The sequence below is a fragment of the Somniosus microcephalus genome, chromosome 12, assembly GCF_052327205.1.
Source record: "Somniosus microcephalus isolate GS21.2 chromosome 12, FLI_Smic_1.0, whole genome shotgun sequence".
Lineage (NCBI taxonomy): Eukaryota > Metazoa > Chordata > Chondrichthyes > Squaliformes > Somniosidae > Somniosus > Somniosus microcephalus.
This window is the reverse complement of record NC_140998.1, coordinates 140,524,799-140,539,316: the sequence shown is the minus strand read 5'-3', so window position 1 is coordinate 140,539,316 and position 14,518 is coordinate 140,524,799. Positions and strand designations below refer to the sequence as shown.

The following is a 14,518-nucleotide window of genomic DNA, read 5'->3' as shown; positions in this document are numbered from 1 at the left end:
TCCTCCCTCAATTCCCTCGGCATCCTAGGATGTATTCTATCTGCTCGTGGTGACTTATCTACTGTAAGTACAGCTAGCCTTTCTAATACCTCTATCAATTTTTATCGGATCAGGTATTTCCACTACCTCCTCCATTACTATGTCTATGGCAGCATCCTCTTCCTTGGTGAAGACAGATGCAAAGTACTCGTTTAGTACCTCAGGCATACCCTCTGCCTCCATGTATAGGTCTCCTTTTTGGTGCCTAATTGGCCCCTCCCCTCCTCTTACTACCATTTTACTATTTATATGCCTGTAGAAGACTTTTGGATTACCTTTTATGTTGGCTGCCATTCCATTCTCATATCCTCTGTTTGCCCCTCTTATTTTCTTTTTCACTTCTCCTGACCTTTCTATATATAGCCTGATTCTCAGATGTATGTGCAACCTGACATCTGTCATAGGCACTCTTTTTCTGCTTCTTCATATTCTCTATCTCTTTCGTCATCAGGGATCTCTGACTTTAGTTGCCCTGCCTTTCCCCCTAGTGGGATTGTACCTCAACTGTACTTGGACTATTTCCTCTTTAAAGTCAGCCCATTGTTCCATTACAGTTTTGCTTGCCAATCTTTGATTCAAATTTACCCGGGCCAGATCCGTTCTCATCCCCCTGAAATTGGCCTTCCCCCAGTTAAATATTTTTACTCTAGATTGCTCCCTGTCCTTTTCCATAGCTAATCTAAAACTTATGACACTATGATCACTTCCCTAAATGTTCACCTACTGAAACTTGCTCCACTTGACCTATCTCATTCCCCAGAACCAGATCCAGCAATACCTCCTCCCTCGTTGGGCCGGAAACATATTGATCAAGAAAGTTCTCTTGAACACACTTCAGAAATTCTTCCCCTTCTCTATTGTAATCCCAGTCTATATTAGGATAGTTGAAGTTCCACATTATTACTACTCTATAATTCTTGCACCTCTCTGTAATTTCTCTGCAAATTTGCTCCTCCATGGGCCCGATTTTCGGGCAGCTGTCGGGCGGCTTTTCATGCGGCCGTGGTCCGAAAATCGCGGAAAAAGCAGGTCGGGACCCCCCCGCCTGATTCCCCGCCCCGTCCGACTTTCGGACCGCCGTTTCCACGTGCCCCGCTTCAGTCCCGCCCGCCGCTGGCGGGACTGCTCGTCGGAGCACTAATCACCAATGATCACCTTGTTAAGGACGATTTTCCCGTGCCGTTGCGACTTTGGGGCTTTCCCCACCTGAAACCCGCCTGCGGGGAACCCCGCCGATGAGAGCTGGCCAGCTGGCTTGCAGCAGCAGGTCGCTGAGGGCTAAAGAGATTTAAAGAGGCAGCATTTGCAGGCTGCAGGACTGTTTGATCAAGGCTTGGGGGAACTATTTGAAGTCTTAGGAGCAGCTGCAGAAAGTTGGAGCCTCACACACTTCTTCAGTGTGAGCTCCTGAGAAGCCCCTCTCACCACCCTAACTCAGGACCTCCTCAACCGAGGCATCTGCTAGAAGCATGGGAGGCCTTTGGCACCTTCCCTTCCTGGCATTAGAGGATCTCCAACAGCAGAGGTGGCAGCAGCAGAACCAGGAACAGCAGCAGGAGCACCAGGCTGCTGCTCCTCACTCACCTGAAGCTGCAGACCAGAAGGGGCCAGCGCTTGGAAGTGGCTTGAGAGCACCTTGCTGCGCTTTAGGGGGCCAGTGGGACCCGTTTCTGCACTGGCAGTCCTACTCAGAAGGACTTCCATGAAGATCTGGTTTCTCTGTTCAACAGATGGCCAATGCTCCTCAAGAGATGTTATTCTCTTATGAGCACTCACCATGTTTTCCGTATGCTGGCGAGTTATCTCCTCCATGGAGGTTGCCAACCTTTTCATGGTGTTGCGTTCATGCACCAATGACTCCACAAAGGCTCTGCTCATGGTCGCTATGGACTCCTCCATTCGCTCCACACTCGCAGCGACCCTGGAGACAAAACCTGCCAGAGACTCCTGCATCTGTGCATGGAGAGCCATCACCTCTTCTCTTGCGGATGGACCCAGAGGCAGAGGGTCGAGATGCAGCGCAGCTGAGCTGAGCTGGCAGAGTCCTGCGCCCTCTGACAAGGACTCTCCACTGCTGTCCCTGTCTCCAGAATCTGCTGAGGCTCACTTGTCAGCTGTGAAACACCAGGTGACAACACTACTCTATGTCCCGAAGGTCCCCCCGAGGTGTGAGTGCGCTTACTTCTGCTGACGCTGCACCCTCAGAGGTTGGAGCTTCCTCTGAGGAGTCTGGCTGCACAGCCTCTTCCTCCTCCACAGTGAGGACGGGGGCTCTGGATGGTACTGTGGGGGAGTAAAGGAAGGAGTTACAGATGTATTGCCAAGGTTCCTCTGGTGACTCCCAGCGAGTTGGCATCTGCTGACACCTGCATCCATGCAGCATTGGTCTCAGTGGGAGGCCTCTTCTTCCCTGACCTAGGGAAGAGGACCTCCCTGTGGGCCCTAACCCCATCCAATAATGCCTGCAGTGAAGCCTCGTCGAATTTGAAGGCAGCTCGGGGTCTGGCACTGTCCACAGCTGCTGCAGGCTCCTCTGCCATCCTGTATGGTTCATTTGGAAGCCTTCAGAGGATGCAGTGCTTGCCATGGACCTTGAAAGCACCACGAATGATGACATCATACTGTGGGGATTTCTGACTCGATTTAGACAATTAGCAAGGCTTCCCACATGCTGGAATTAATTGGCCAATTGAGGGAAAATTGCGTGGGGCTGGCTGACACTTTTTTATGTGTGTCAGAAACCCCACATTCGGGGAAATCCGACCATTCCCCACACAAGCCGAAAATCGGGGCCCATATCTTTCCCACTATTTGGTGGTCTATAGAATACACCTAGTAGTGTAATGGCACCTCTATTATTTCTTAACTCTAACCATAAAGATTCTGTCCTTGACCCCTCCAGGACATCCTCCCTCTCCAGCACTGTAACATTCTCTTTGACCAATACTGCCACACCACCTCCTATCTTTCCTGAACAGCTTATAACCAGGAATATTTAATACCCAATCCTGCCCTTTTTGGAGCCAGGTCTCAGTTATTGCCACATCATATTACCATGCGGCTATTTGTGCCTGCAGTTCGCTTACCTTGTTTACTATGCTGCGTGAGTTCACATACATAGTATTTCAATCTTCGACTATCCTGTATTCTCTCTTAGTTTGACCCCACCTAATACCTTACTATTTCTTACTTTAGTGCTCTGCCTCTCCCAATCACTTGAGCACTTTATTTCCCCTTTCTAATGTTACATCCTGGTGCCCATCCCCCTGCCAAATTAGTTGAAACCCTCCCAACAGCACTAGCAAACCTCCCCACGAGGATATTGGTTCCGGTTCTGTTGATGTGCAACCCGTCCAGCCTGTACAGGTCCCAACTCCCCTAGAACCGGTCCCAATGCCCCTGGAATCTAAAGCCCTCGCTCCTGCACCATCTCTCCAGCCACACAGTCATCTGCTCTGTCCTGCTATTTCTATATTCACTAGCGCGTGGCACCGGGAGTAATCCGGAGATTACTGCCTTTCCTAGCTCCCTATAGTCTGCCTGCAGGACCTCGCCCCTCTTTCTACCTCTGTCATTGGTACCGACATGGACCACGACCTCTCTTCTGCAGTCGCTCGGTGACATCCTTGACCCTGGCACCAGGGAGGCAACATACCATCCTGGAGTCACGTCTGCGGCCACAGAAATGCCTGTCTGCTCCCCTAACTATTGAATCCCCTACAACTATTGCTCTCCCCCTCTTCTTCCTACCACCCCCCCCGCCCCCCCCCCCATTACAGCTGAGCCACCTGTGATGCTGTGGACTTGGCGCTGGCTGTAATACATAAAAACATAAAAGATAGGAGCAGGAGTAGGCCATTTGGCCCCTCGAGCCTGTTCCGCCATTTAATGAGAGCATGGCTGATCAACCAAATTCAGTACCCTGTCCCTGCTTTCTCCCCATATCCCTTGATACCTTTAGCCTTAAGAAATATATCTAACTCCTTCTTGAATATATTTAATGAATTGGCCTCAACTGCCTTATGTGGTAGAGAATTCCACAGGTTCACCACTCTCTGGATGAAGAAATTCTTCCTTATCTCAGTCCTAAATGGCTTACCCCTTATCCTTAGACTGTAACCCTGGTTCTGGACTCCCCAGCCATCGGGAACATCCTTCCCACATCTAGTCTGTCTAGTCCTGTTAGAATTTTATACGTTTCAATGAGATCCCCTCTCATTCTTCTAAACGCCAGCGAATATAAGCCTAATCGACCCAATCTCTCCTCATACGTCATTCCTGCCATCCCAGGTATCAGTCTGGTGAATCTTCGCTGCACTCCCTCCATGGCAAGAACATCCTTCCTCCGATAAGGCGACCAAAACTGCACACAATACTCAAGGTGTGGTCTCACTAAGGCCCTGTACAACTGCAGCAAGACATCCTTGCTCCTGTACTCGAACCCTCTCGCTACGAAGGCCAACATACCATTTGCCTTCTTAACCGCCTGCTGCACCTGCATGCTTACCTTCAGCAACTGGTGCACAAGGACACCCAGGTCTCGTTGCACTTCCCCTTTTCCCAATCTATTGCCGCTCAGATAATAATCTGTCGTCTTGTTTTTGCCACGGAAGTGGATAACCTCGCATTTATCCACATTATACTGCATCTGCCCAATCACCCAACCTGTCTAAATCATGCTGGAGTTTCTCTGCATCCTCCTCACAGCACACACGCCCACCCAGCTTTGTGTCGACAGCAAACTTGGAGATATTCTATCTAGTTCCCTCGTCTAGATCATTAATATATATTGTGAATAGCTAGGGTCCTTGCACGGATCCCTGCGGTACCCCACTAGTCACTGCCTGCCACTCGGAAAAAGATCCATTTATTCCAACTCTTTGCTTCCTGTCTGCCAACCAGTTCTCTATCCAAGTCAGTACCTTACCCCAATCCCATGTGCTTTAACTTTGCATGCTAATTTCTTATGTGGGACCTTATCGAAAGCCTTCTGAAAGTCCAAATACACCACATCCACTGGTTCTCCCTTATTTATTCTACCAGTCACATTCTCAAAAAATTCCAGTGGATTAGTCAAGCATGATTTACATTTTGTAAATCCATGTTGACTTTGTCCGATCCTGTCACTGTTTTCCAAGTGCTCTGCTATTACATCTTTTATAATGAACTCTAGCATTTTCCCCAATACCGATGTCTGGCTTACTGGTCTATAATTCCCTGTTTTCTCTCTACCACCTTTTTTAAATAGTGGGGTTACATTAGCTATCCTCCAATCCATGGGAACTGTTCCAGATTCTATAGAATTTTGGAAGATGACCAGCAATGCATCTACTATTTCTAGGGCCACTTCCTTAAGTACCCTAGGATGTAGATTATCAGGCCTTGAGGATTTATCGGCCTACAATCCCATCAATTTCCCTAACACCATTTCCCTACAAATACTGATTTCATTCAGTTCCTCCCTCTCATTAGACATTATGTTGCCCGACATCTCTGGGAGTTTATTTGTGTCCTCCTTTGTTAAGACAGAACAAAAGTATGTATTTAATTGGTCAGCCATGTCTTCCTTCCCCATTATAAATTCCCCTGATTCTGACTGCAAGGGACCTACGCTTGACTTCACCAATCTTTTCCTCTTCACATACCTATAGAAGCTTTTACAGTCAGTTTTTATGTTCCCTGAAAGCTTACTCTCATACTCTATTTTCCCCCTCTTAATTAATCCCTTTGTCCTCCTTTGCTGAATCCTAAACTGCTCCCAATCCTCAGGTTTGCTGCTTTTTCTGGCCAGATTATATGTCCTCTCCTTGGATCTTATGCTATCCCTAATTTCCCTTGTTAGCCATGGTTGAGTCATCTTTTTTGTTTTATTTTTATGCCAAACAGGGATGAACAAATTCTGTAGTTCATCCATGCGATCTTTAAATGTTTGCCATTGCCTGTCCACCGTCAACCCTTTAAGTAACGTTCCCCAATCCATCCTAGCCAACTCGTGCCTCATACCATCGTAGTTTCCTTTATTTAAATTCAGGGCCCTAGTCTCTGAGTCAACTACTTCATTCTCTATCTTAATGAAGAATTCTATCATATTATGATCGCTCCTCCCCAAGGGGCCTCGCACAGCAAGATTGCTAGTTAATCCTTTCTCATTACATAATACCCAGTCTAAGATGGCCTGATCTCTAGTTGGTTTCTCGACCTATTGGTCCAGGAAACCATCCCATATACACTCTAGGAATTCGTCCTCCACAATATTGTTACTAATTTGGTTAGCCCAATCTATATATAGGTTAACGTCACCCATGATAACTGCTGTGCCCTTATTGCATGCGTCTCTAATTTCCCGTTTAATGCCATCCCCAACGTCAGCATTACTGTTTGGAGGTCTGTATACAACTCCCACTAACGTTTTCTGCCCCTTGGTATTTCTCAACTCTACCCATACAGATTCCACATCATCAGAGCTAATATCCTTCCTTACTATAGTGTTAATAATCTCTTTAACCAGCAATGCTATCCCACCTCCTTTTCCTGAATATTGAATACCCCTGGATGTTGAATTCCCAGCCTTGGTCACCCTGGAGCCATGTTTCCGTAATCCCAATTATATCATATCCATTTACATCTGTTTGCGCAGCTAATTCATCCACCTTATTACGAATGCTCCTCGCATTAAGACACAAAACCTTCAGGCTTGTTTTTTTAACACTTAGTCCTTTTTGAATTATTATTTACTGTAGCCCTGTTTGATTTACACCCTTGATTTCTCTGCCTTCCACTTTTGCTTTTCTCCTTCCTGTCTTTGTTTCTATCCTCGCTTCCCTTTCCTCTGTCTCCCTGCACAAGTTCCCAACCCCCTGCCATTTTAGTTTAAACCCTCCCCAACAGCACTAGCAAACACACCCCCTAGGACATCGGTCCCGGTCCCGCCCAGGTGCAAACCGTCCAGTTTGTACTGGTCCCACCTCCCCCAGAACCGGTTCCAATGTCCCAGGAATTTGAATCCCTCCCCCTTGCACCATTCCTCTAGCCACGTATTCATCTGAAATATCCTTCTATTTCTACTCTGACTAGCACGTGGCACTGGTAACAATCCTGAGATTATTACCTTTTGAGGTCCTATTTTTTAATTTACCTCCTAACTCCCTATACTCAGCTTTTAGTACCTCATCCCATTTTTTACCTATATCGTTGGTACCTATATGCACTACGACAACTGGCTGTTCACCCTCCCCCTCCAGAATTCCCCAGAGGAACCATCGCCCTCACCAGTAGTCAGAACCGAATACTGGTTGGAGAGTGAGATGCACTCGGGGGACTCCTGCACTACCTGCCAGGTGGTCCTCTTCTGTCTGGTGGTCAACCATTCCCTTTCTGCCTGCACACTCTATCTGCGGGGTGACCACCTCCCCTCAGCCTCGCGGATGCACCGCAATGACACCAGCTGCTGCTCAAGCTCCAAAACCCAGAGCTCGAGCTCCTCCAGCTGACAACACTTCCTGCACACGTAGTTGTCCAGGACACTTGAAGCGTCCTGGAACTCCCCACATGGCACAGGATATGCATTTCATGGGACTGCCCTGCCATGTCTTTACTTAATAGACTATTAACTAGAAACACTTACTGACGTAAGAAAACTACTAGGCACTTGGTCTAAGCGTTAAACAAAGCTTTAATCAACTGTTTTACAACATGGACGTGTAGTTGTCCTTCACTAGTTCCTGTTAAGAATGTCCTGCGCAAGCTGGGCCCGTGCCGAGTATTTATACTCTCCCTGGACAGCGCCACCTGTAGGCCGCTCAGTATTATTTCATAAGTCTTTCTTTCATGAATGACTGATTCATGTCACTTACCAGCTACTCACCAATCTGCTCCTTCCCTGGTTGTGACGTCACTAGCTGTTTTGTAGTGGTTGCTTTTGTTGTTGTTGTTTTCGCTGGAGGTACTCTGCCTCCTCGCTGCCGCCCTTGTGCTCTGTCAGGTCCTCCTGCTCGATTTATACTCCGCCTCCAACCAATCACCTACATGCTCACCTGTGTCGTCGCTCCATGTTTTTTTTTAAGTCGCCGCTCAGCTCCCTTCATGCCGCTCCCGCTCAAGTCCGCGCTGTGTTCTGGGCCTTCTCTCAGCTCCCTTTATGCTCCCGCTCAGGTCTGCGCTGTCTTTCTTGTAAATCTTTTCTGCACCCTCTCTTAGGCCTTCACATCCTTCCTCAAGTGCGGTGCCCAGAATTGGACACAATACTCCAGTTGAGGCCGAACCAGTGTTTTCTAAAGGTTCTTCATAACTTCCTTGCTTTTGTACTCTATGCCTCTATTTATGAAGCCCAGGATCCCAGGTCTCTCTGTTCCTGCACCCCCTTTAGGATTCTACCCTTTAGTTTATATTGCCTCTCCTCGTTCTTCCTACCAAAATGTATCACTTCGCACTTTTCTGCATTAAATTTTATCTGCCACGTGTCCGCCCATTCCACCAGCATTCTAGGTCCTCTTGAAGTCTATCACTATCCTCCTCACTGTTTACTACACTTCAAAATTTTCAGATGAGACAAAACTTGGAAGTAGTGCCCTGTACACCCAAGTCCAAGTCATTAATATATATCAAGAAAAGCTGTGGTCCTAGTATCGATCCCTTTGTTCCTCCAGAGTTCCTCGTCTCTCACTATTTATAAAAAATTAAAAAATTAAAATATTCTGAATTGACTTTCTCAGATCCAAAGTACTGTAGATGACCTCACACTTCCCCATCTGCCGTAGTTTTGCCCAGGAGATTAGTTATTTTTCCTTACTACAGAGCTGCCATTCTTTGGCTATGCACATAAAGTGGAAGCCACTCAGCTGACATCAACAGTAAGGCTGATCAGAGTGGTTCCACAGGAAATACTGGGGTCTCTCCTCATGTTGATCTTCTCTATTAAGAATATCCCAATTAGGATGGGGTTTTTTTAATTCCTGTTTTCCTAGAGATAATAATGAATACATGAGAATTTACAAATTGTTTCACCTGGATTTAAAGGAAACCCGTGAGTTATTTTTTCCTTTTGATTTCAGCTTCTTAGGAAACGACACATTGGGAATGATATTGTGACTATAGTATTGCAAGAGCCTGGAGCCATGCCCTTCACCCCAAAGAACATTCGCTCCCATTTTCAGCATGTGTTTGTCATAGTGAGAGTGCACAACCCTTGCACTGAGAGTGTCTGTTACAGGTGAGTAAAGCTGAGACTGCACACATACTGTTAATGCATAAGGCTTTGTACTGAGGAAGGAATATTACATTGGTCCTATGGTTAATAAAATGGGATGACTGGTGATAAAAGGTGTAGTTCCCTGGCTGCAGCCTTCTGCATGGTGAATTGCAGCCAGAGATATGGGGCTAAATCTTGACGGGGGCGGGGGTTGGGGTATAGTTTGTCGGTAAACCTGCAAGTTCGGGTTTCCCCACAGGTTGTGGAATATTGACTTCACAGCCTGGGTAATTTTGCCTTGACTGGTTCCCTGCCTGATTGATAGGCTTGGATTCCAGTCGGGCGGGGAGCACTCCGGAGGAGGCCGCAGCCGCAGGTAAGTCGCATGCTGCTGCTCGTTGTGGGTGGGAAGAGCTTGGGGAGCCGGAGCGATGCACTTAGCTTCTCCCCGAAGCTGTCCTTGCTTCCCTTCAGCTGCTGGGTTTCCCAAAGCCTGGGAAACAGCCAGCCAGGGTTAAACCTGCAAAGCAACCAGCCTTGTTAAAATATTTAAATTGCCAACCTGCCTCCTGGAAGCGGGCTGGCTGTCCGCCCCTTATGCCACCTCCATTAAACCCAGAAGTAGCCGGGTTGAGATCTGGTTTGAGATTTTTAAAGTTCTAACATCTCACCCAACCCCGACCCCATACCATCCATTTTTGGGGATTAAGATTCAGACCATAGTTTCTTCCCAGACTACCACTTCAAGACGTGTAATTCACTTTCCACTTCTGCCTACTATTGTCACTCTGTGGAAATGTCTAGCCATTGCTCAGTATCTAGCCCCGACTGCAGCAATGGCTGAGATTAGGAACCTCCTATGTGCAGGGGGAATGTACATCCTATTCTTCTTGGCACTCTGGCTTGATGCCAGGTTACCAGTACCTAATTAAATATATAATTTTTAATGACTTATAATCTTTGTTTATTGTGTACAGAACAATTTTGAAAGTGAAATTTTCTGCTATCTAGCTGTGCAGTTTGGTATAAAGATTGGCGACTGATGCATTCCAAGTTTGTTCTCTGGGAAATTTCACACCTTAAATGCTTTTCTCTGAAAGTAAGGTGGATAGAAAGAGTACCAGCATTCACAGCAAAAATATTGGGTGTGCTAACGTCACTTGATCAATAAACAGTTCTTCAGTCATCATGTAAAAATAACATGGATTTTTTTTGTAGTGTCGCTGTGGCAAGGTCAAAAGATGTGCCTGCATTTGGACCGCCAATTCCGAAAGGAGTCACCTTCCCCAAGTCAACTGTCTTCAGGGACTTTTTACTTGCCAAAGTGATTAATGCAGAGAATGCAGCTCACAAGTCAGAAAAGTTCCGTGCCATGGCAACGAGGACACGGCAGGAGTATTTGAAAGATCTGGCAGAGAACAGTGTCACCAACACACCCATTGATCCTTCTGGAAAGTTTCCTTTTATTTCTTTGGCAACAAAAAAGAAAGAGAAATCGAAACCTTACTCCAATGCGGAGATGTACAGTCTGGGAACCATCGTATGGAGTGTCCATGCAGAGGACTACAGCTGTGCTGCCGAAATCGACTGTTTACTAGGTGTCTCCAATGAGTTTGTGGTGCTCATTGAAGAGAGCTCCAAGCAAGTTGTGTTCAATTGCTCCTGCAGGGATGTTATAGGATGGACCTCAAATCTCACAACCATTAAAATCTTCTATGAACGAGGAGAGTGCATTTTTGTTAGGACATTTAATAATAACATCGAGGAGATTAAAGAGATGGTCAAAAGGCTGGAGGTAAGCCATTGTTTCAATACTTTTAAAGCAACGAGTCCAGTATTTTTTTCCATTATGTGAAATCCATTTTGTAAAACTGAACTGGTTTGAATCGGGGCTTAAACCTGATTTAAATCAATATGTACCCTGTTTTAAAAAGAGAATACCATGATTATTTTTGTCTTCATTCCTTCCCATTTAAAGTATTATTTAAGCATAAATTGCGAAGCTCAGCACACAGTTCAATAATGTAATTCTGTGGATCTGGCCACAAGCTGAGCTCTAGTTCAAGGTGAAGTGCAGTAGTCTGATTAATTGTATTTGGTGCTTTGGATATTCAGATATCAATAGCCAAAGCTGGCAACACTTCCTGCCAGGCTTGGGTATCGGGAGCAAACCTATCGATTTGTGATTGCTTTCGTTAACTCTCTAATTTTGCTGCTATTGAAGGCATTATGTTTTCATCATTCTATCTTTTTTGGTTGATTTTTGCACGGGTTGAGAAGTGTTGGTGCTAGGGGATGGTATATTTTTCCACAATAGATATCCAATGTAAACACTGACATTCTCATTTTGGGTACAGCGTGACTTGAATGCCTAAAGCTCCTGTGATGTGCTTCAACCCCAATCTAGGCTTTTTTGTGCTGAAATCCTGCTCGTACTGGGCAATGGCTTGAGACTGCTTAACGTCATTTAACCAGGTCTTTACAATCAGCACAGAGAGATGAGACTTTGTTCAAGCCAATTAGACTCAACAAGCCTGTTCATTCTTTCATAAATCAATACCATGTTATTCGCACCTTTCAGTCTCTTTCTCCCGAAACCTGTCCAATTGTCTCTTGAACCGATTTATCCAAGTGGTCCTTTACAGGTCTTTGGGTGAGAGAGTCTGCCTGGCTTTCCTTCTTGCTCCTTATTTTCACCTTGAGTTCCCTGGTAATGGAACCCTTTGTCATAGAAAACAATTTGTCTCCATTAGCTTTGGATTTTTGTAAGCTTCAATTAGGAGGCTTTGAAGCCTCCTTTTTTTCCCCAAGTAATCTAGTTTGTTAGTAATATATTTTGTTCTGTTGCTATTTCCAACCCTCACCCGGTTGGTGGGTGTTGTGACAGACATTGGCCAGGCCAGATAGTATTGATGCATGATTCACTGAAGGATTAATGGTTGTGATGTAATTACTGCTGCTGTACAGAGTGACAGTCTAGTTGATTGCCAGAAAGTAACAAAATATAAACAGCTTTGAATTTTAGATTTATAGTCATTAAGACACTAATTGTGTTCGTGAAATGTAGGCAATAAATTATGGCTTTTAAGTTGTTCTTGAGAGTATTTTAATAGCTTTTATTCTAAGCGGTCTGTCTTGTTCCTTTGTTGATCATGTAGCAAGGATAACCTATATCTACTGTATCTGATATTTCATAGCTTTCAGTTACTGGTCTGAGGTTAATTTCTGCTGTTAAACTGAGTATTGCAGTATTTGGAATAAAGTTGTCACGGAACTGTTCCACCCATAGGTAATACCAAAACCATTACATAATCTGTATGGGAATAGTGGCAGCTCCAAGTTACCAAGAAGCTGATTTTTAAAAATATATTAAATCTCCCATGTTAATCTGAGGCAGAGCTGATGATTCTGTACTGCAGGACGCAGAGTGTGTGCGTTAGTTGTTTAATTTAATACATTTACCTGGGGTATATACTTTAACTCTTTGAGCACAGCAGACAATTTCTTCATGTCTCCCTTAAGTTCAAACAGCCATTACCATCTCTCACCCTAGCTTCATCTTTAGTCTTCCTTCATCTCTTAACAGTCTTGTCCTCACAATGCCAGTGAAACTCCTACATCTACTCTGTTGCTAAAGTTGCCTCCACGAAGCTCCCCTTCCTCTTTCATGAGAACATAAGAAATAGGAGTAGGCCCTTCGAGCCTGCTCCGCCATTCAATGAGATCATGGCTGATCTTCTGCCTCAACTCCATTCACTGACCCTATCGCCATATCCCTTGATGCCTTTGCTAGTCAGAAATCTATCGACTTCTGTTTTGAACATACCCAATGACTGAGCCTCCACAGCCCTCTTGGGTAGAGAATTCCAAAGATTCACCACCCTACCCTCTGTGAAGAAATGTCTTCTCATCTCAGTCCTGGATGGCCTACCCTTTATCCTGAGGCTGTGGCCCCTGGTTCTAGACTCCCCAGCCAAGGGAAACATTCTCCCAGCAACCACCCTATCAAGCCCTGTAATAATTTTGTATGCTTCAATGAGCTCCCCTCTCATTCTTCTGAATTCAAGAGAATACAGGCCTAGTTTACTCAATCTCTTCTCATACAACAGTCCCGCCATCCCAGGAATCAATCTTGTGAACCTTCATTGCACTCCCTCTATGGCAAGTATATCCTTCCTTAGGTAAGGTGATCAAAATTGTACACAGTACTCCAGGTGTGGTCTCACCAAGGCCCTATATAATTGGAGTAAGACTTCTTTACTCCTGTACTCAAATCCTTTTGTAATGAAGGCCAGCATACCATTTACCTTCCTAATGGCTTGCTGCACCTGCACATTCACTTTCAGTGACTCATGTACAAGGACACCAGGTCTCTTTGAGCATCTGCATTGCCCAATCTTTCACCATTTAGGAAATACTCTGCCTTTGTTTTTTCTACCAAAGTGGATAACTTCACATTTATCCACATTATATTCCATCTGCCATGTTCTCGCCCACTCACTGAGCCTGTCGAGATCCCCTTGAAGCCTCTTCACAACTGACACTGCTGCCTAGCTTTGTATCATCAACAAATTTGAAAATGTTACATTTAGTCCCTGATGCGCCATCAATTACTCAAAAGACTGAAGTTGAGCGAGTAACAATCAGGCTTTTATTAACTAAAGAATGAAGGTCTTGTCTCGAGTGGTCGACCCGTCCAGAATACTAAGGGACTGGGAGGTAGTCGCTTATATACCTGGAATAGTGGGAGGAGTCAGCCGAGGCATGTCCAGACCTGTACCTAGTGGAATACACATACAGACACAGACAGGTTATAACAGTGGTTTACCACATTCACCCCTTGTTTAAAAATGAGTCCGGCGGGGTGAAGTGTATTTAAAAGTTCGTGTATTGGAGTCTCTCCGGAGGTCTTGTCTGCCGCTGTGATCGACGTGGCGACGGCAGGGGTGGTGGAGCTTCCGGCGTCGCGTCCCGTGTAGGCTGGGGCCCTGGAGTGTAGTCCTCGTGGGTGACGGTCCGAGGCGAGCCGGCTGCTGGGGTTGGATATCAGGTCGTGGGGGGGGGTGGTAATGGGTAGTGGGTTACAGCGGTCCCCGAGGGTGCGAGGTCTCGTATGGAGACTGTGTCCTCCCGCCCGTCCGGGTGCGCAATGTAAGCGTACTGGGGGTTGGCGTGGAGGAGGTCGACCCTCTCGACCAGGGGGTCCGTTTTATTGGCCCTCGCGTGTCTTCTCAGTAGTACCGGCCCTGGGGACGTCAGCCATGGCGGTAACGATGTCCCCGATGTGGACTT

The 14,518-nt window shown here is 46.0% G+C and overlaps 1 protein-coding gene across 1 annotated transcript in view; it reads left to right on the top strand.

Moving 5' to 3' along the window:
- The window catches only part of LOC147109567 (signal-induced proliferation-associated 1-like protein 1), a 407,870-nt gene that overhangs the window by 311,383 nt on the left and 81,969 nt on the right, over positions 1 to 14,518 (top strand). Inside the window, 2 exon segments of the mRNA XM_086003627.1 lie at positions 9,090 to 9,247; positions 10,445 to 11,021. Coding sequence (XP_085859753.1) covers positions 9,090 to 9,247; positions 10,445 to 11,021 — 735 coding nt within the window.